A 22,251-nucleotide genomic window follows, 5' to 3' on the forward strand; every position below is an offset into this window, starting at 1 on the left:
GTAAACTGTGTAATTAATTATTTTTTTATCTATATTTAGTACTCCATGCATATACCACAAAATTTGATGTGATGAGAAATTTAAAAAAAATTGTGAAAAATTTTGGGAACTACATGCATCATGCTTGCTAGCGGAGTAGAGTACTAGTATAGTTGCTTTGCTAGTACCACCAGCAATTGCAGCAGGCGAGGGAGGGAGAGAGATTGCACGTACAGTAATGCCACTACAACTACACGAACCACAGTACCCATAAGTACACAGACTACTACTGTACTTCGGTGGTGTCGTTTGAATATAACAATATACGTGCCTTGCACATTCTGAAAACAAAACAAAACAAAAATATTTAGAAGTGTAGAACTCATGTTTTGGACCTGCTGGAAGCATCATGGAATATACTAGTACTAAATTCATCCAAAATGCTAGCGCAGGTGATGACAAAAGCCACAGCAAAATATAATACCACAATCAATGCAAGTTACAGTACATAGTAGTTAGTTAGTAGATTCTATCTGTGCACAACAAACTGATGATAAGACAATAATAGCAATACAGTTTAAACTGCTCCATGCATGCATACTAGTGCTAATACTGATCCATTCATGCATAGTAGTACAAGTCGCTTTTGTATGTCCCTTAGCTTTCCCCAAAAAGACAGCATTTATCCCTTAACTGGTTCCATGCATGCATGGGCCGCCGGACACAGAAGAACAGAAAACAGGCACCCCAGCGAGTAGCACGTACGTATTGCTGTACAGCACCATTCATTTCATTATTTCAAATTTCCAACCCAACTCACATGCACATATATGTAATACTGGTAATGAGCAACACACATGAAGGATCGATATTTGTTTCATGCATATAGTAATTCCATAAACTGCTCACACATGAAAATGGTAATACAGGTAGGTAGCACACCGGCCATGCATATACATGCATGAAGGATGGTAGCAGTGGTAACTGAGATAACTATGACGAAGTAGCAATAGCTAGTACTACTACTGGATGGTAGTAGGACAGACGACGAATACTATAAAGACGAACATCTAATACTTGCATGCAAATTGAACATAGTAGTAGATAGTAAGAAACAGCTAGCGCCGCCACGCTGTTGATGGAGTTGCAGGCCTCTGCGTTCTTGCCAGAGGTCGATCGGCTAGGCTTTGCATCCCAGCTCAGTTGTCAGCAGGGTTGCTGGAGACATAGCTGTCGCGTGCGGTTCTTGCCGCGGCCTGGGAAACGGTCACAGCAACGAACACGCTCTTGACGAGATCCTGATCCTGCAGCACAAACAAAATCAGTTAGGATTTAAACAGGTCAAGCAGAAACTTGCGCACATAAAACTACGAAGAGCAAATGCATCTGTATATAAGAATACCAAAAGCAATCTCTCTATCTATATATATACTTACTGCGTCCGCATCATCTGGCACCTGGAGGGGTGCGATCAGAGGCGCCACGGCCTGACCCAGGATGAGTGGGGGCGAGTACTCATCAGCAGCGAGGCACATGCCCAGGAACGCCTGCTCTCCCGGAAGGTGAGGCAGCCCAGGGCTGGGGTAGGCGGAGTGGGCGAGCTGTACTATGCCATACCATCCTCGCATGATCTCGAGCGCGCAAGCCATCTTCTCGGAACCCGCCCGTGCCAGGGCCACCGCCTTGCTGAAGGTTTTCTTCACCTGCGACGACATGGGGGCTAGCTCTGCGTTGGCGGTGGGCGGCACGATGTCATCCACCACCCACTGGCCATCGAATCCCTGGGTGGTGATGAAATCGTGAAAGACGAAAACCCCCTGAAAGGATTGGAAAAACAGTCAGAAACAAGCAGGATCCGTGGAGATCGATGCTTCCCGAAACCCTAGAGAGAAACCCCAATCCCACGCACCAACTGATCGACGAGAGAAACATTTTGAAACATACCTTGAGACAAGCCTCACCGTCGTCCGCCTCCGCTGCTGGCTCTCCCGACTCAGGGACGGCAGCACGAGGCAGCAGGTGGGCGCCACGGCTTCCTGAGCCGCCAGGCGCCACCGCGGCCACAGCGAGGACGCCGGGGACGGCAGCACGCGGCAGCAAGTGGACGGCGCGGCTTCCCGAGCGGACCGGCGCCACGACGGCCGTCGCCGGGACCGCGGCCACGGCGTGCACGCCGGGGGGCAGGCGCGTGCCCACCGGCACGAGCAGGAGGCGCGCGGGCATGAAGCCGCCGCCTGCGAGCACCAGCTGTCCGGCGGCGCTGCCGGGGAGGGGGAGGCGCACGTTCTGGCTAGCGGCCATTGCCTTCCGGTTGGCGTTGGTGGTCGGAGTTTTGGGGTTGGCGTGGGCTGTGAGTGCTCTCTGCTTTGCTCAGGCAAATGCAAATGGGGAGGAGGCCTTGGAGTCGGAGGGTGCCATGGGGAAGAGTTTTTATAGCGGAGCGGAGGAGGAGGCGAGGACGGCCGCGCACGCCGTTCGGCGTGGACAGCCAAGGAATCCCATCTGTTTGCTTTTTCACCCTGATCATCTGGCTTGGCGAACAAAAAACGACAGTATAGAGAAACAGAAAGCAAGCGCTGTGCTGGCTAGCCCCGTACGTCCTGAGAACTCCCATTTCAAAACCCACGAAAATATCGTGATCTAGAAAATAAATAACCACAAATTTAATCAAACACGAAACATTTTTTTGTTTGTAAGATAGAAAAATATTAATATGTTTTAATACGTCTAACTAAATTTGTGATTGTCAAAGTACAAATTTCCATATTATTTTTTTAAGGAAAAAGAGCGAGTACATGGCATTGGCTATTGAGAGAATTGCTTCATTAATTGCCACTAAAAATTATAGCATTTTCTTTGTCGCCGTCAAAAATTCCGAAATTCCCTTACTACCATCAAATAATTTCTTTGTGTGTTTCCCTTGTATTAAAACTTATTGGGTAGTATACTCAGCGGACAGCTGGGGCCCACCATTTATATATCCTCCATTAGGGTCGAGTGGCGACGATAACTTGTTCCCAGTGCAACGTCGTCGTCGAGGCTGGAGGGTCGCGCCCTGTGCCGCGTGTGGCCGGGCTGCAGCTCGCCCAATTAAGCCGCCATGGACGAAGCTCGAGTCGATGCAGATGCCCCGGAGCAGCCCGTGCTCGCCAACGGAGGAACACGATGGCATCCATGATCTGGTGCTACTAACGGTACGTGACGGCCGGAGGAAATGGTGGCAACAAGGGAAGTTTCTCTAGAGGCGCCATTCCACTCGCACATTCCCACCGGCGGATCGGCTAAGCATGGCGCAGTTGCAGCAAGCCGGAGCGCGCGCGAGTAGTTGAGGAGGCAAGGACTGGCAGTGCCAGGGTTTGCAGCCTGTTGAACAGAAGAGAAACACTTTTCCTTTTCCATCGCCCGATGCGGATGCGCAACTGCCTGCTCATGTATGTGCCTCTGCAATTGCAACTGCACCACTCCGCCTCATCCTACAACACGACACGATCGACCCGCGCGCAAAAAAAGAACGTCCATTCCATCGCCCGATGCACTGCGGTACGTGGTGCGCCAGCTAGAGAGAGCAGACGACGAGGCGACCGTCCTGCATGGCCCCCGTTTGTGCCTCTGCAGCTCCATGCTCTCCGATCGGTCCCACGTCCTGCAACACGTACGTACTACTACGATCAACCCGCAGGGTTGGCCGCCGGCACCCCGTCACATGTTATGTTGAAATCTGCATGCTGCTGCTGCTGCGGTTCAAACATTCAAATTCAATTCAACACAGTAAAAAAAAAGTGCTCGATCGGAAACGTCACTTGTTCACGACAAGGAGCAAATAGATGATCCCTCCATAATTTATACTGCACGCAAAAAAAAAACTATATATGGTATCACGTTTCCTAAATGGTACAGTATCACTTTTGTCGCCTTCCCTACTAGCTAGTGCTCTTCGCCGACGACCCGCCATGACACGCAGTAACGATTCCACACCTTTGAGGATCGTGGACGACACCAACTACATAATCCAATACATTAATTAATGGCCGAGACATTAACAGAGGAAACCTACTATAACCAACTAAATTAAAAATGGTGTACATGTACACGTAGTCAGCACGTACTGTGTCCTGTGGAAATTTAACTTACTTTGAAGAAACTTAATATAAATCAGCAATAAATTTGAGGTGCATGCGAGGTGTACTCCACGTTGATAGTACTACTACTAAGTACATGGTGACAAATTAAGGTTGAGTCACATCATCATATATACTACCTTCGTGCCCGGGGCGGGCATGACAAGCGCTCACTGCACGTACGCGGCCGGCGCGCGGTACGCCTCGAGGCGTATCCCGCTTCGCACCGCTTTCGTTCTACTGTTCCTCCGGTGCGTGCATCAATCATCAATATTATAATGCATGGGACGTGGGCGATCATGAGCACCGTTCCAAACACAGAGAGCTAGCTTAGCGAGCATCCGTGCGTGCGACGAGATGGAAAATAGGACTGGCACACGACACGACTGCCACCTGTGGGGCAGGCCGGGTGACTACTGATCATGTGTGGTGCATTGTGGTGCGGTGCGGTGCGGTACGTGGTGGTGGTGCAATAATTGTAACATATTATTACTCTACTACGTAGCGCCGGCTGCCGTGACCGTGAACCGTGGGGAGCACAACCCCTTAATTTGCCGCTTGTTGCGGCCACGACGCCCCCCGGCGCCGGCGCGCCGGCTTCGGCACCCCGCCGGCCGGCTACTGGGCTCTACGAGTACAGACAGCTAGACTCCACGCCAGGGTTCAAAATTTCGCCGAAATTTCGCGAATTTCGGTAATTTCGGTGGTGGCCGAAAGAAAAATCCGAAATTTTATTATATACTAATACATGTGCTATATAACTTTAGACTCATATTTTCTATTGTTTATATTGCATATTCTTCTATTCAATAGATGTGTAATCATAAATCATATTGATACTTGTTTAGATCTAATTTTTTTAAAAATAAAAGCATACTTTATGTGCTAGTCTCTAAAAGAATTTCGGCGAAATTTCGGCCGAATTTCGCAAAATTTAGTAATTTCGGTGGTGGCCGAAATTTTTGCGATAACGAAATTAAAAACCTTGCTCCACGCCAAAGTGATGGACAGCATGTTCCTTCTTTTTGCGTTCTTGTCTGCTTGTTGGCCTGAGAGAGAGAGAGAGAGCGCAACTGCCCCTGCCCTCCCAGGCTCTGGCTGTTGCAGCAGGCCTGCTGCAAAACCTGCAGGAGCCCTGCAGCCTTTCAAGATTCCGGCAAGCCCCCGTTTCTCTTTGCCCCGTTTGTTTTCTTGGCCCGCACGAAATGGCGCATTCTGTTGTATCCAAAATACAGTACGATACTGCCCTTTTTGCATTTTCTGTTTTCTGAGATGCTACATATTTCTGCTGGTTTCTTTTTGAATGAACCTTAAAATTATTGCATGACTGGACTAACGCCGTTAAACTCTTTTTGCCTTCACGTCCGTCACCTCCCTCCACCGTTCCCATGATCGCCCCACCACAAGCTGCCAACACGTACCAATCCGCTGTCACTTTTCGCGTGCTCTGTTTGAACGATGGGAGAGGAATGTTTCGCAGAGCGACAAGATTTGGGCCGTTTCTAAAAAATTTCAAGATTCCTAATCACATTAAATCTTTAGACGCATGCGTAGAGTATTAAATATAAACGAAAATAAAAATTAATTATCTAATTTACTTGCAATTTACGAGACGAATCTTTTAAACCTACTTAATCTATAGTTGAATAATAATTGATAAATATAAACGAAAGTGTTACGGTAGCAATCAAGAGATGGTCTGCCAACCGTAGTCATATCGTCTTTGCCGCGTCGTCGCCTCACCCTTGCAGCGAATCGCCGGAGCAGGAAATCACCGTAGGGCACAGGAGAAGGCGTTGCGGTGGACACTCCACAGCTTTGCTATGTGCGGGGCGCACTCCATCCGCTTTTTTCCCCTGTCCAGGCTTCTCTGCGAGGGCGAGGGCCGACCACCTGATCTGATGCGGTACGTGCGCACGCCCGTGCTCTGGTGTTCTGGGCGACAGGGCTTGTACCCGGTTCCCAAAATGCGAAGAGGAGAGCGCGGACAGCGCGTTCGGCACATCATATTGTTGCACAGTGGGCCACACCGTCACGCCTTAGACGTCGGTTCGTAAATGGTGAGATAAATTTATTAAGTCTAGGCCTTGTTTAGTTCCGAAAAGTGAAAAGTTTTCGGTACTGTAGCACTTTCGTTTGTTTGTGACAAATATTATCTAATCATGGACTAACTAGGATCAAAAGATTCGTCTCGTGATTTACAGCTAAACTGTGTAATTAGTTTTTATTTTCGTCTATATTTAATGTTTCATGCGTGTGCCACAAGATTCGATGTGACGGAGAATCTTGAAAACTTTTTGGTTTTAGGGTGAACTAAACAAGGCCCTAATTAATTTATTATTTGCACATATATTACTATAATAGTTTATTATGAAATCGTAGATTTGTTAGGTTTAAAAGATTCGTCAAGGATAATGATCATGATCGACGCAATTGATTATTATTCAAACACTCGATGAGATAGAATATAAATTTTTCGAGGAGGAACCAAACACGGTGTCAGTCTCCTTGCTGACAGTGTTGTTAAATGTGTCATGCGGTTCACAAAGTTTTGCACGTAGGTACCGACGGTCCTGTGCACCGTGTCCCTGGAGATCTCAAGTGACTAAGTGAGATTGAGGCTCGCGCTATCCTGATAAAAATTGTCATGTGGAGATAGGTGTAGTAGAACAAGTTAGCTGTAATGCATGGTGATTGGTAATGCATGCATGAATGTAGAGGTCCAGAATTCATATATATTAGCAAACGACCACTTCAAGAAAAATTGAATAAGTCAGTCATTTAGCAGTGTTTTTTCTCACAATAAATCAATCAACAGTACTTTCTGTCATAGCTAGCTTGTTCGTTTGAGCTTATTAGCTGAATCTGTCAGTCAGAGCTTATTAGCCAAATCTATCAGCCATTCAGTAGTGTTTTTCTCTTATAATAAATCAGTCAACGATACTTTCTATCATGACTTATCAGCCAAACAACAGCATTTTCTACTAATGCGCAAGAGGAGAAATAACGTACGCATATACATACGTGGCTATTTTAACTTACCAGTAGCCTATAGAAAATGCGGATGAGTTTACTTACTCCCTTTATCCCAAAATAATTGTTCTTTATGTTTTATTCGACAAATAGCTTTCACTAAATATATATATTCCTTCAATACCTAAAAGAAAGTCGTTTAAGACAACGACACGGTCTCCAAAGTCTAACTTTAACTCTTTATTTTTATAAAAATATTTATAAAAAATGTGGTATATGTATATTTTTATGAAAGTATTTTCAAGACAAATCTATTCATATGGTTTTCACATTTCCAAACTCAACAAATTAAAAGGTATTAATGATTTATATTTCCAATGTTTAACCCAAATCTTGTCCAAAATGACTTTCTTTATGGGTATGGAGAAAGTATATATAAATTAAAAAAATATTAAAATTTATGGTATATAATTAGTATTGTTGAAAAGATCTTTGAATTTAATCATTTAAAAAAATTATTTAGAGATATAAATATTGCATATATTTTTTATAAATTGAGTTAAACTTGAAAAATAACAGTTAACTTAGAACGGAGTGATGAAGAGATGTGACAGTCTTCCTTTGGGAAATTATGGGGCTTTCCTCCCTATTTTAGCCTATTGTTAGCACTAGGTGAGAGTGGATCGCCGTCGCCGACATGGTTTTGCGCCCGGATGGCAAGGCGTGGGTCTCGGCGGGGCGTAGCATGTGCAGCCGCGGCGGCGAGGGCGAGCACAAGATCGAGGAGTGCGCACGACGACGACGCGCTACCGGATCCGGAGGGAAGCTGGCGACGGCAGCAGTCTGCTGCGCCACGGAAAATACTCCGTACTAGGTATGAGCTATACGCGTCGGACTAGACAGAGACGCAAACAAGTAGTTAGCCGTGTACAGCGTATATATCTCGGTGTACGAAACCAAGGGTGTATATACCAGCAAGGCAGTAACCAAGCAACCACGCCGTGCTCAATAGTACTAATTAACCTGGCCGCGCGCAGCTCGCTCGGTGGGGCTGCGAAATTAAACAAACACGAGCCCTGAGTTTAAATTTTGACATCTGCATTTTCACACTCAAGGGCCCGGAATGATTTAGAACTGTTTCAGATCTGAGCTGAAAATATTTTAAGCCATTCGAGACAAAAAAAATATCTAACCGAATAGGCCCTAAGAGAGTCTACGACATGCGCATGAACTAGACGTGTTTTAGTTTGTGCCTGCTAAGGAGGTAAAAGAGTTTAATTCCGATGTGGCACAAAATGAATATGTAGACAACGCGCAGAGAATACAACACAAGTCGACAAAGCGCGCGCCTACCATATCCAATTTGAGGAAGTCTTCGACACACACATACAAATTGAAGCTCTTTTGCAAAACATGATGAGAGACAACTTATAGAAGAAAGGTTAGCCTGACAATCCGATTCACAAGTTATGCAACACGACAACAAAGAGTCCAAAACATGCTTTTGAAGATTGCCCTTCTGCATTTCATGTGTGTAACAAGTTAACATAGAGGAAAACTATTACCATATATACTTGCAAAATGTCTACCAAACTGGATGCATTTACATGATGTCCTCTAAAGATGACGACGTGTGCAGACTCATTTAGACCATGAACAACAGTCGATATGTGACTTCTTAGGGCTTTGTTTAGCATGGTCCGGTTCCAATAGTAGTTTCTCCCGCCTATCAAACACTTTAGGAGGAGGAGGAAGAAGATTTGGAGCTGTTTTTATACTAAGAGTCAGCCACAACAAATTAGCTCCTCCGCAAGTGCTCTGGATCCTCGAGAGGAGCCTAGCAAACATGTCCTTGGAGTCTTAGACTCTAGACCAAAAATGTCTTGACTTGGCTGATAACATATAGATGGATGCGACCGCTTTCTCGTTCGTCATCATTGTCGAAGGTCTACACATGCACCAGGAGCACAGTTTGAATATGAAGGTAGTTTGGACAGGTTCATGACGCATGACTTGATATGGTTCCTAACCCTGAAAATCATAGGGAATGATTTTAGGAAAATATGAAACTAGTTTCATATTTTTTGGCTAAAGTAAAATTTCCAACATTAAACTAGATATTAGTTTTTTTAAAATCAATATTATTTCTAGACAAATATTTAGATAATTTTTGAAAATTTATCTCTACAACTCTTTTATAAAGTCTAATTAACCTTCTTAAGTTATTGTGAAAATTCAATTTACTTCTCTAAGAACAACTCTTTTATAAAGTCTAATTAACCTTCCAAGAGTTGTAGGAAAACATAGAATTTTTAGTAAGGAAGTATCCTCATCTCGCCACCATTTCAAAATACCAAAATTTTCAGCGTTTATTAATATTATAGTCTTTTGAGACTCTTTTGAGTTTTTTTAGTCTCTTGATGTCAAAATTCAAAATAGAGAATAACCACCCTTTTATAAAAAAATTACATGATATTTAAATTTATTATGCAAAAATAATGAACCAATTTTTTTTTAGAATACACCCCTCGGTGAATTTGTCCAACAAATCGAGCGATACAGTGAGACAGTCAACGGGAGGTGGGCCATCGTTGGCCATGGCCCACCTTCCAGTGTTAGAGGCGGAGGCCACAGGCCCACAGGCCATAGGCAGGTGGGATCTTTCCTTCCCCCTTCCTTCCAGAATCCAGACTACTATAGCGAAAATACCACATCACCCGCTCGGAATCGATCCGATCTCTGCTGGCGCTGAGCTCCATCGAATTCGCAGCAGGCGGAGGACCGCGAACACGACGAGGGCAGGGAGCAGCATCCACAAGCCATGGCGGGGAGGGCCAGCATCCCCACTAACAACTCCGCCCTCATCGCAATCATCGCCGACGAGGTAACCCACATCCACCCGCCTCCTCCGCTTAATTATCCTTGCGATTGAGCAGTAGAGCAAGGGTTGGAGATCGACAAAGTTGCGGCGCGTGCCCGCGAGGTATTATTATATGTAGCTGTTAGGTCTGCTGGATCTAGCCAGCGTCGGGGTGGTTGTATTTGGGGGAATCCGCGATTATCTTTTCTTTCTTTCTCATCGTGTGTGTAAAGGCACGCCTTCTCACCAATTTTGCAGGACACCGTCACTGGCTTCTTGATGGCCGGCGTTGGCAATGTTGATCTGCGCAAGAAAACCAACTACCTCCTCGTCGACAACAGTGAGTGAAACGAATACCTTCTTCGCTGCTGCATATTTATTACTGTTGAGCCTTGTAATTCAGCATCAATATGTGGAGTTAACCCCTGAACACAGGAAATGACTTTGCCAAGTGCCAATTCTTTTCATCACCTTCTCATTTACATAGCTAAAATCTACAGCTCATTCCTAGATAAATCAGAGGTGTCTATGTTTCTGCAGACAGATTTACAACTCTATCACTGAAAAAGTCTGACAATAAAGCTTCTTCGTTAGAAGCATTATTAACATCAACTCTATACTTGGACTGGACAATCCTTAGTTTCTTTTCTGCCAGGGCAGCATTGGCTGCTTCTTGAGCTTGGATGGTAGAAATAGTATCTAGTGATTCTACTAGGTTGGATCCCAATTTAATATTGCAAATTCAAGCAAAATGCATTAATGATTCAGGATCAGAAGTAGAAAAGGCAGTGAGAGAACTAGTACCTGACTTGATGTTACAATTTCCTTCTCCCAAATCAGCAACTCATGAGCTTGATCTTGCAGCGATGGCTGGGATCTTGGTAATAACTCACCTTGGTTGGCTTCTCCAACCTTCAGGATGTCTGAACTCTGCTTCTCCTTGTCTGTAGTATCTGGCACCCTGTCCAGGTTTCTCCAATCCGGTGCCAAAGGAATTGCATTGGAGCCAATGTTGAGCACATTAGAAAGCTTTTCTATTCTCTCTTCAAAGTTTTGCTCAATAGTTTCCATCTCTAACTTTCCTGCTCCAAGGGGGGTCAAGTTCACAAGCCACCATTTCTTGGGACTTGGGAGTCAATCATAGCTGGGTCTAACTCCGTAGAATCATCAGGTTTACTCTCTGGGGATTCAGAGGCATTAAAGTCTCCTTGCACTTTCCTGCTTTGCTAGGATGTTGAGCCTTTCCCTTTGTTGCTTAAGTTTTCTTTTCCTTCTAATAATTTCTTACCGAGCTCGGCTGTTCCTGCATCAATTTTTGGTGGTTCTTCCTCCTCCTCTCCCTCTGCATCTCCATCTTTTTCCATTTCAGGGTTTGCAGAATTGCTCATAGCTTTATCCTTTCCTGGGGTATCTATGAACCACGTCAATCTTTGTGCCTGCCATTAAAGAACACTAAGGTCTCACCCTTAACCAGACTGGAGTCTCTAATTCCCATCCTAACTCTCACTGGCCCTGGCCTTCCCAGGGTAATGATGTCTACTTGATCAGAATTTCCAGCCAGGCATGCAAGTTCTCTAACTACTTCCTCTTTTTTGGCAAATCTAGGGATCCCTGAAATTTTTACTCAAACTGTTTCTAGCATGCCTTCATCATCAGGGTTCATGCTTGTTTCCTCTACTGTTGCAATGATCTCATGAGTTCTAAATTCCACACTCTTAAGTCTTGTAAGCTGGTGCCTCATCTCTTCAGAAGGAAAAGTAATCCCGGACTCTTGGGGGAGATAAGTTCCTGATTTTCTAACCATGCTCATATCTAAAAACACATTTGAATTCCGCATCTATGATTTCCAATGTTGCTTCTCCCTCAATAATTCTCATCAAGCCTAAAACCTCTTGCTGTTTACCTTTACCCTTGTCAGAGGGCTGAAAAAACCACAGCCACGGATTCTAAAACCACAACTTCTTAACCCCTCCTCTGGACAAAACATTGTTCATGATGGTGGCCAGTCCCATTGCAGTTATTGATGCAAACTCTTGCTGTTTAGCTTTGTGTCCGCTATTCTTGCAGTTGTAGCACAAAGGTGGATTTGGACATTGTTCATGATGGTGACCAGTCCCATTGCAGTTATTGATGCAAACTCTTTCCTAGGGTTCGGTAGCTCTATTTTGGTTCTCAGGAAGGGTTTGCCCCCCCCACCCCCACCCCCACCCACCCAAACAAAAAAAAGGAAGGGTTCTTTCATCTCTATCCCTCAGGTTTTGCCTCAGATCCTTCTCAATTTCCATCTCCCTGTCATCTTTTTCCTTAGATCGACATTTGTAAGCACCTAGCATTTATTGATTGAAACATAGTTCCCCATGCTCATCCCTCCACATCTCATCTATCTATTCTGGATGAATCCTCTGCCAGTTGCCCCTCACCCCTTGGTTGAGACAGGGGGAACACCCTCCTCCGCCTCTCCTCCGGACTTCATCCCCTTCCCTTCTGTAGGCTTCATCTGTATCTCTGTAAGCACCGAAGCCTCCGCCGTCTTCCCTTCTCTGTGTTCCCCCATTGGCGGTTCATCTTGCCGACAAGCACATTTATAAAGGAACGTGAATCAATCAATTTGCTGAGGGATTTGAGGATCTTGTAGGCTTTGTGGCTGAATCCCTTCACCTCCAGCGCTGATGCTGGGTAGCCAAGCACCGCCGCTTCCATTGCCCTTCCCTTTTGCGATTGTAATCATCTTATAACCTTGAATGATGCTTTTACCTTGTACCTTGTAATTATTTCAGTGACTAAAAGCCCCAGTCATTATTTCATTCTGCAATCCCCATTACTTGTGCTGCATATTACCTCATACATTAGTTACTATTGCTGATCATAATGGTTCAGTATCAATACAGTTTGTTGTTTCATGCCACAGAGACGACAGTTAAACAAATTGAGGATGCATTCAAAGAATTTACTACGAGGGAGGATATTGCTATTGTGCTCATCAGTCAGTATGTAAGTGAACCATCAAATATGCATGCATATTATTTGTGTATTGATAAATTGTTAAGTCAGATCCTTTTAAGGATGTCATGTATACATAGGTAGATAGATAGATGGATAAGGGAAAAAGGGAGAGAGGAGGGGAGGTTATGAGTTTAGTTTTTTTTTGGTACAGTTAATTTTGTTTAGTTTCTTTGGAGGCAGCTCTCTTGTATGAAATGTAAACAATTACGGCGAGTTTGTTGGAACCTTAAATGTTGTCCTCAAGTAGTTTTTTTATTTATTAAAACTTGTATACAAGAATATCGGGTCTAAAGTTGTCTTTTCAAACTCCTGCCAGATTGTTGTGCTTCAGGATAAATTTGGCATTTTGATCAAGAGAATACTTTGAGACTTGACTTAGATTCCAGTTCCTTTTTTTCTAGTATTATCCTTTGGTACTATAATCGTTGTCCTTGTTGGTGGCCCTTTTTACTTGCAGCTTAATTTGCTGAACCTTTCTTCCGGCTCTTTTAAATCAAAGCTGTAATCAGTGCGTGTTCATTAGTGCAATTTGGTATTGGATACTCCCACTGTTACGCGTAAGCGCATTGATTAAAACAAGAAAGGGGGCAAAGAGGTTCTAGGAGCATTGTGGAAATCATGCACAGTAATAGTGTCACTGCCAGTTACTAGGTGATAGAAGAAACATCCATCGTATAAGTTGTATCCCTGCTGATGTCTATTTTGCTGTGTGTTTTCTGTGGGTGACAGATTGCCAACATGATAAGATTTCTGGTGGATAGCTACAACAAGCCAGTCCCTGCTATTCTGGAGATCCCGTCCAAGGACCATCCATATGATCCAGCGCACGACTCGGTGCTCTCTCGAGTGAAATATCTGTTCTCTGCAGAATCGGTGGCGTCTGATAGGCGATAAAGGAATCCTTGTGTAGTAGTACCCTTTGATGTATCTATTTTTTTATGTATTGAAAAGATGGCACCATTGGGTGCGAGCGAGACATCAAGAAGCACAGATAATAAGCTTGCAAACAATAATTGGTTGAACCAAACCAACACTTTTTTTTCATAAAAGGTTGGAATGCTATTTTGGTGCTTGTATTTGCTTGGTTATTAGAGAATAAAATGCAACTGTCATGATGAATTGATTGCCCAGCACTGTTTACGGAAAAGGGAGCATTGTGTAGTGTATTGCATTTGTCTGAGCTTAGCACCTGGACCTATGTGCATGTGTTGTGCTGGAGGGGATCCTGATGGTTCCACTGTGTGAAGAAGGAAGAAAATTGCTCCACATGGGTGTGAGCTAAGCAGAGAAGAGGTTGGTATGTCCATGCCTTCTGAACGATATTGGGCTGGATTGGGTTATTTCTAGTTTTTTCTATGGATTGGGTTTTTTGGTGTTAGGTTGAGGGTTATTTCTAAAGCAGGGGGTGGCTTGGGGTTCAGGGATCTTCATTCTTTCAACATGGTAAATGTTAGCCAAACAAAGGTGGAGATTGTTACAGAAGACAGAACCCGGACTCACTGTGTGCTAGAATTCTAAATGCTAAGTATTTCCCAAATACAGTACAGGAGTGTTAGAACCTAAAGCAACGGAGGGATGCGCATATACTTGGAGAAGCATAATGATGGGTGTGGAGACTCTGAATCATGGTCTGATCCGGGCAGCAAACTAATACTTGGTCTGATCCGTGGCTGCCTAGAGAAGTCAGCCGAAGAAGAAGAAGCAGCAGGTGCTTTCTCATCTTTCTTTTGTTTGGAAGCTTGTGGGCTGGGCCTGTTTGCTTGAATTTATTTGTCAAATTTGTTAGCTATTTAACAATGTTTTTTTCTCATAACAAATCAGCGTCTGTTTTTGTTCTGCTACCAGTACTGCATTGGCAACTTGGCACCAATGTTTGTTTCATCCGACTGCGTCGAAGCTGCAGCAAGGCACAGCACAGCTCCTGCCTCCCTGCTCTCTGTGCCTCTCGGACCACATAGGACTATACTCACGTCCAAATTAATTTCGTTTTCTAGTTTTCTTCCCCAAATGAAATCTGTATTTGGACCCCATATACCCACACATATGCGATTCCCGACCGTCCGTTTGGGCTGCACCTGCAGGCCCGTGCGTGTGCCAGCGTCGTGTAGTACCCGCCGGCTGTAAACGAATTCTTTGAAACTTGAAAAGGCAAGTTGTACGTGAGCTATGTCTCCTCCTAATGTTTCCTATTACGTACCTCTAGAATTCCTTGCCATCCACAATTTGCACTTTTTGTACGTAGTATATATATGGTATTTGAACTCTTGGATTTAATTTGGAAAAGATCGAGTTTCCTATATATCTAGCTCGACATGGCGAACTAAAAGGCATGAGCACGTAGACGTACGTAGCTTTGGGGCTCTTGTGGCATCAGAGAGATGGGCTCCAGCTGCTTCGTCTCCCCATCGCCGCCGTCGCCGGCACCACCTCTCGCGGCGGTCGCAGCAACAGCGAGGTGGCCGCCCAGCACGTTGCCTATCTTGCCGGTGGGTCGTCGTCAGCACCAGCACTGCCCGCTGCGACTGCGACGACCGGGCGAGACGACCGCCCTTCGCCGCCGGGGCCTCGCTGTCGTCGGCCGGGCGCAGAACCACCGCAGCGTCCAGCCGCCGCCGGTCCATCCTAATCATTTTGTAGAGGAGATGGAGCTCATCTCGAAGCGCTTCATGCAAACCTTCTGCACTTTTGAGGGCTCCTTGGTATGTGTAGTCCTCTTCATATTATGCTGGGGCCTCCGTTTGAAAATTTTAGTTTTGTTATTATAGTTCAAAATTTTATAAAGCTATTCAAGTTTGTCGAAACAATTATATTCATCAACATCAATCTAAAACAAAAAAATTATATTTAATTAGTTTAATTAACTAATTATGTGTCGATGCTGCATCTATTTAGTAATAAATATATTATTTTTTATACAAAGACTTAACTCTAACAAAACACTAAAACAACATCCATTTGAAAATGGAGGATAAGCTGATCACTGGCAAATTATGTTTGTTATAAGTGCGTACCTTATTATATTCATATTATTCCACTCTATATATAGGCCCCACATATACCTATTTTGTTGGATACATAAAGTATGTTTAAATTATATATCTCATTTCGAATTGTAAGTCGCTCTAAATTTCTATGTGCGTAGCCAAAAAAAATATACTTAAAGACAAAACAACTTACACAGAGGGATTAGTATTTAGGTTTGGAAAACAAATTACGGTTTTACAGAGATATTTGTATTTAACTTTTTAGAAAATCTATAACAGTGTAACAAATCTTATTTTACTCTGAAATTGTGGTATTCCTAGCTCCAATTATGTCTTTGTTTAGAGAATTAGAGCAGTCCTCAAATCACGACATCTACTTTTTATTCAAAGGCTCCCCCTTTCATCAAGGCCGCGCCATAGAGGGGATTCACGCCAAAGGAGGAAGGCCACCAAATTAGAGTTATCCAAGAGAGAGAGGCCGCTAGAATGCACCACCTAGAGTGGGAAGCCACCCTGGTGTAGATAATTTAGAATAGATGCAATAATATTTAGGTATTGAAAATATATTATGGTTTTATGTAGATATCTGGATTCAGTTTTTTAGAAAATTTATGTAGTGATAATGGTAAAGGTTCGATGTTAAAAAACACATTTTATATTGAAACCATGGTATTTCTTGCTACAACTGTGTCTTTGATACCGTAATCTTTCCCTATATATATGGTTGGCAGTATAAGGAGGCCATAGAAATGTCCGCCCATGTATGCTACTCCGCGAAAAAAGCTGTCATCATGGCTTCCCAAGTCGAAGTAAGTTAAGTTATTTGCGATATTAATTATGACTAAAGCTTAGCCATCTATCTATAAAGTTTATTTGTAAACCATCTAAACAAATTGAATACACTAATGTTTAGCCCACACAATTTAACAACTACTAGTAGTTCACTAATTAGCAAAGTTATTAATTAAATAAAATCAAATCTCAGGACAGTGCTAAGCTGAGTATGTGTAGGTATGATACGACGGCGCCGCATCCTGAAGGGGTGATTTCCGCAGACACGATGCACTTAACACTGAAAGCGTACGTGGATGTGTTCGTCCACGTCGCAGAGGACTCGTATAACAGAAGAGTCAGCATTGAGACGGTGACGTCATGTCTAGACGCGCTGAGAGGGCTGGTCTCCATCAGCCACATTCTACTTGACGACGCACTGGAAGCTATCAGCTGGACGCACCCGAGGGAGAGTATGCCTTCAACTATGATGTCAAGAGCATGCGCCGCGAGTTCGATTGGGAGATGGCTCATCTCGAAGATGCCATTACCAAATCTACATTTAGTAATTCATGCAAGGTGCGTGTCCAGCAGATCAAGGGATTGCAATTTCTCAAGTCATGTATAAACACCTTTTAATTAATTAATTAATTATTACGTATAAGTTTCCTCTTCAATTAATGTATTGGATTTTTTTTTTCTCTTGCATGCATGCAGATGGTGTTGCCGACAATACTCGAAGGTGTGGAAGCCGCGAAATCCTTACTAGGTCTCATGGCGGTTCGCCGGCAAAGAGCACTAGGGAAGGCTAAGAAATAGTGGTGCCATAGTATGTTTTTTTTTAATTAGAAAACTTGGTACCATAGTTTTGCATGTATAATTATTATTGAGGGATCGATCATCTATTTGTTCCTTGTCATAAATAAACAAGTGACGTTTTCGGACACTTTTATTAGAATTTGCCTACTGAACATTCGTCGGGTGTTTTAGAGGCATATGCATCTGACAGCCGAGTGTCTCCCTTCAAAACAACTCGATCGATTCATTCTACCAAGCTAACACGGAATTGAGTAATTCAAGACTATGGAACACACTCGATTCGCATAACCACGATCCAGATCTTAGGAGCCAAAAATATATAAGATCAAATAAATGAAAAAATAAAATAAACAAATGATAAAAAAACAAATACATATTAACAGATTAATTCTATATATGAAAGGGAAATTGGAAAATTTCAAAAGGCAAACCAAATAAAACAAACAAATTTCAAACAAAAAGGCCAAAAGAATTGCCAGATTATTTCTAAATTTTAATGGCAGCGACCTCTTGTTCACTTTTCACTACATAATTAAGGTTCATTTCGTTGCAATTTGCTTTCAAAATCAAACTAAGTTGCAGCAGCATGCATGTGTGATATGGGAACTTTGGAATAATCGGAAATAAGTAGGTACGGAGTATATTACATTGCTCATCAGCTCAATGATGGCTACTACCAAATTAATTAAAGGCATATATCGCCATATCTCTAAGACATACTTTTTTCCCGATCGAACAGATCTAATACATACTTTTCCATGAGATTAGATGTTATTACTACTTTGTTTAATTTTCATCTACATTGAATATGTGTACAACATAATATCATGCATTTATCTCTAAAGCCTTGTTAATTAACGAACAAAACATTTTTCGAATACCAAATTCCAGAGAGCTCGAATTCAGTTCAATCCCGTGTGCCTACGGTATGCAGGTGTGAACTGAACTGCATGCGCAATTGAATTGACTTATTATCACAAAACGACAATATATATATAGCCTACTACCTTGCTGACAAATAAATTTCTCTATCGTGAATTCACTGAACTGAACAGCTAGCGTAGAAGTGAAAAAGGCGCGGCAACGCACATAGGGACTGAATGAAATTTGCATCCATTCAACACACAAAGTAAACAATGCAAGTGGACACACACACAGGGACTGAAATTTCCATATTATTAGTTCAACACATAGAAAGCAAACACGTAATACGTACTACATGTGCACACCACCAAGCATAACCTGCTGTGGAGAGGGAGAGAGGAGAGGACATGCATGCATGCATGCCGCCGATCGAACCCCAAAAGTCATGTCTCTCCCTGCATCCCAAACACCATCTCGATCCACTTGCCACTCAATCCGTAGCAACAGAGAATTAATGCTACTAGATGAGCATAGTAGTAGATACTACTAGTGGAGTACGTAGTTCATACTGCACACACCTTCACCACTTACGTTTCCTAACAACAGACAGACAACTATAGATAGATAGATTGATACTACTACTTGTTGCGATCGATGCAGAGATCTCAACCTCCAGGCCGGGCCGGGAACGCCGGCCGGCGCCCGTCCCCCTGGCCTCACCAGTCTTCGATGTCCTCGAAGCGGAGGAGCTTCTTGGCCCCGTCGGCGGTGTGACCAATGCAGCGCTGGAGGCTGTGCTTGGCGATGCGTAAAGCACAGATCACCGACTCCATCACCTGCAAAAACAAAAAAACAACAACACAATTAGAGAGAGAGAGATAGACATGTATATGAGACATCTCTCTGCAGTAGCAACAGGAACCGATCGATCGAACAGTACTCACAGCATCGGTGTCGTCCACCCTGGCCGCCAACCCCATGACACATGGAACCACTCCTTGTTCAAGTTGAGGACGGCCAGAGCTTCCTTGGGTGCGCACTGGTTGCCGAGGTCGACAACACCATAGATTCCATACAGCAACGCCATGACACAATCGACGATCTTCTCCTCCTTGGACTTAGCCTTCTTCACTGCCTTCTCCAGGGAGTCCTTGATGAGGTCGGCCTTGCCGATGAGGTGCGCGGGGGGCTCAATGGAGATGAGCATCTCCAAGGCCTGAACACCGTGCGCCTCCAGGTCCGCGTACAAGGCGTCCTGTTGATACAGTAGTATGATGGATGGAAAACAAAAATTAAATGGGTGAAAAGTGTAGACGTGTGACAACTGACACAGGAAAAAATAGATCGTCAGTCAACAATTTTCTTTGGAAAAAACACCGAGTCAGCAAGTTCCCCAGCTATAAACAGAGGCCTTGTTTAGTTCGCAAAAATTTTCAAGATTCCCCGTCACATCGAATCTTTGGTCGTATGCATGGAGCATTAAATAAAGATAATAATAAAAACTAATTACACAGTTTACCTGAAATTTATGAGATGAATCTTTTGAGCCTAGTTACTCCGTGATTGGACAATGTTTGTCAAATAAAAACAAAAGTGCTACAGTAGCCAAAAAACCAAAATTTTGCCAACTAAACAAGGCCAGAGGTAGATGGACAGGAAAAAAAAATAGATGTACCAAAAACCAAAAAAAAAGAGAGAGAGACACATACTATAGCAACAACATGCTCGATCGATTACTACAACAGTAGGGGGGCAACCCCCACTGATTCCCTAAAAAAAATCGATTACTACAACAGTATACTAGTAGAACAGATTAGCTAGAGAGAGAGAGAGAGATCTGTTGTACTAGAAGGTGTATATGCATGTGTGCAGCAAGATCGATAGCTACCAGCTAGTACTACCACTGAAGTAACCCTCCAATACTACTAGAGTAGTAGCAGTAGAACATATGTGTACTCCACATACGAAAACTCCCGCATGTGATGTCCCAAAAAAAAACGCAACAGATAGAGAGCAACACAAGTATCACCACTGCTAGAACAACAGTTAGATCTACAGTGAAAATCAAAGAATTTGGAAGCCAAAAGAGTCCCTCCCTCCGATCCCATATACATGTATATACACAGGAGCCCAACAACAGAACAGAACAGAACAGAACGATGGAGATCAGTCCCATCATCGTCGATGCCCACCCTCCCATGCATGACCCATGCAAGTTCAACAGGAAAAATACTAGTACGTAGTCTACAACTAGCACACAGGCCACAGCAGCATGCAGCACATATATATATATACACACGCACACGGAGAAATTAACTAGGAACCCGCCCGATGTCATCCAACGCCACGCACACGCACCTCGTCGTCGCCAGGGGCTGCTGCAGCTGCCACTGCCCAGCGCATGGCACCGCGATCCGCCTGGAGCCGCCGCTGGGACGGCAACCACAGCGTGCACGCCGCGCGGGAGGCGCGTCCCCGCCGGCGCCACCAGGAGACGCGGCGGCATGAAGAAGCCCGTCATGCTGACGAGCACACTCCGCCGGCGGGGATGGTGGGGGTCAGGGCGGCCATGGCAGCGAGCTGAGGGGCTGGGTTGTGGGAGGGAGCTTTGGCTTGGTTGGGTTGGGAGTGCGTGGGTCTGAGCTGGTTCGAGTGAGGGGATGGAAGTGGGGAGCGCTAGCTGCTGGGGGTTAAATATATAGGCCAGGCGGGGCGGGCGGGGCAGCTGAGAGCAAAAAACCCTAGCTAGCTAGGGTTTACTTGTTGGCGCCGGCCGGCCGCCCGGCGGCTTTGCATTGGAAATTTGGAATCGATCGGCCCTCTCGATCGGTCGCGTTTCTCCTCGCCGGCCGGCCGGCCTGTCTCCCCTCTCCGGCATGGCACATGCCATGCATGCTAGCACGCAGCCCAGCCGTGGCCGACCGCGATGCATGCGCGCAAGCAGGCGTACGTTGGCGTTGCGGTGCAGGCCTCGAGCGCGCTAGCTCAGGGCCGTCAGAACACCAGGGTGCTGCGGTACTAAAGTGACTTTTTTGGTCTACAATCTACGTCGCTCCAAAAACCATCAAAACGCAGATCGATCGATCGATGCAACGAAAAGATACATCGTTCCAAACATGCAAATATTTCTTGGAACCGACGACGAACACTGTATACACTAGTACTGCTCAGTTTCATATCTTGGAAACCCACGGCGCCCTGTGCAGGTTGGCGGTTGCATGCAAAGCCCAGCTGCATGCATGCAGTTGGCTCAAAGGGCTTTGGCTTTTTTTTGACGGTGGAGAGAGAGAGAGAGAGAGACAAAGAGCAAGCAAATCTGCTACGGTTGCGTTGCGTCTGCTCTTCGATTGCCCTCCTCCCCTCAGGTCCAAGCCAGACATAAAAACAGAAGTTTCCTCGGGATGGGTGTTGGATCGGAGGCGTGTGTGTGTGTGTGTGTGTGAAGGAAATCGGTCAATGCAATGTGTCCAACGATTACAATGTCCGGGGAGGGCATGATCGATCGACCTCAGGCCGGTTTCACCTCCAGTTCTGCTGTGTGCTAGTAGAGATGCATCATTGCATCGAGCATGTACTCTAGTACAGTACATACAACATTTAATGCATGCATGCATGGTCTACAATGTGCCATGGTTTGCTTTTGCTACCCTAGCATGCATGGCATGCATGTCCGATCGATGGACTCTCGCCCCCCCTGTCCCATGGGTTGCTTTTGTTTAGTTTTAAAATTTTTTGGTAAATTGACACTGTAGTATTTTTATTTGTATTTGACAAATATTGTCTAATCATAAACTAACTAGGCTTAAAAGATTAGCCTCGTCAATTCCGTCCAAACTGTGCAATTAGTTTTTATTTTCGTCTATAATTAATATTCTATGCA

At 44.4% G+C, this 22,251-nt stretch overlaps 2 protein-coding genes across 2 annotated transcripts; one reads left to right on the forward strand and one right to left on the reverse strand.

The window, feature by feature from the left end:
- LOC110432476 lies at positions 825 to 2,295 on the reverse strand. Its single transcript, XM_021452962.1, has 3 exons — positions 1,924 to 2,295; positions 1,416 to 1,796; positions 825 to 1,283 (listed from the first exon to the last, which is right to left on the reverse strand). Exons 1-3 carry the CDS (start codon positions 2,278 to 2,280, stop codon positions 1,179 to 1,181), a joined length of 843 nt encoding a protein of 280 aa, XP_021308637.1. The 5' UTR covers positions 2,281 to 2,295; the 3' UTR covers positions 825 to 1,178.
- On the forward strand, positions 9,716 to 14,061 carry LOC8074420 (V-type proton ATPase subunit F). Its single transcript, XM_002461131.2, has 4 exons — positions 9,716 to 9,954; positions 10,189 to 10,270; positions 12,839 to 12,921; positions 13,663 to 14,061. The coding sequence occupies exons 1-4, from the start codon at positions 9,892 to 9,894 to the stop codon at positions 13,825 to 13,827; spliced, it is 393 nt and encodes a 130-aa protein (XP_002461176.1). The 5' UTR covers positions 9,716 to 9,891; the 3' UTR covers positions 13,828 to 14,061.

Source organism: Sorghum bicolor, chromosome 2, assembly GCF_000003195.3.
Source record: "Sorghum bicolor cultivar BTx623 chromosome 2, Sorghum_bicolor_NCBIv3, whole genome shotgun sequence".
NCBI classification, from domain to species: Eukaryota; Viridiplantae; Streptophyta; class Magnoliopsida; order Poales; family Poaceae; genus Sorghum; species Sorghum bicolor.

Bases quoted from the DNA above. Each gene is read 5' to 3' on its own strand.
- LOC8074420 (XM_002461131.2), top strand. From the start codon at position 9,892: ATGGCGGGGAGGGCCAGCATCCCCACTAACAACTCCGCCCTCATCGCA. The intron at 10,271-12,838 runs GTGAGTGAAACG...TTCATGCCACAG, and splicing joins CTACCTCCTCGTCGACAACA to AGACGACAGTTAAACAAATT. The intron at 12,922-13,662 runs GTAAGTGAACCA...TGTGGGTGACAG, and splicing joins TTGTGCTCATCAGTCAGTAT to ATTGCCAACATGATAAGATT.
- LOC110432476 (XM_021452962.1), bottom strand. From the start codon at position 2,280: ATGGCCGCTAGCCAGAACGTGCGCCTCCCCCTCCCCGGCAGCGCCGCC. The intron at 1,797-1,923 runs GTATGTTTCAAA...CAATCCTTTCAG, and splicing joins ACGGTGAGGCTTGTCTCAAG to GGGGTTTTCGTCTTTCACGA. The intron at 1,284-1,415 runs GTAAGTATATAT...TTTGTGCTGCAG, and splicing joins TGCCAGATGATGCGGACGCA to GATCAGGATCTCGTCAAGAG.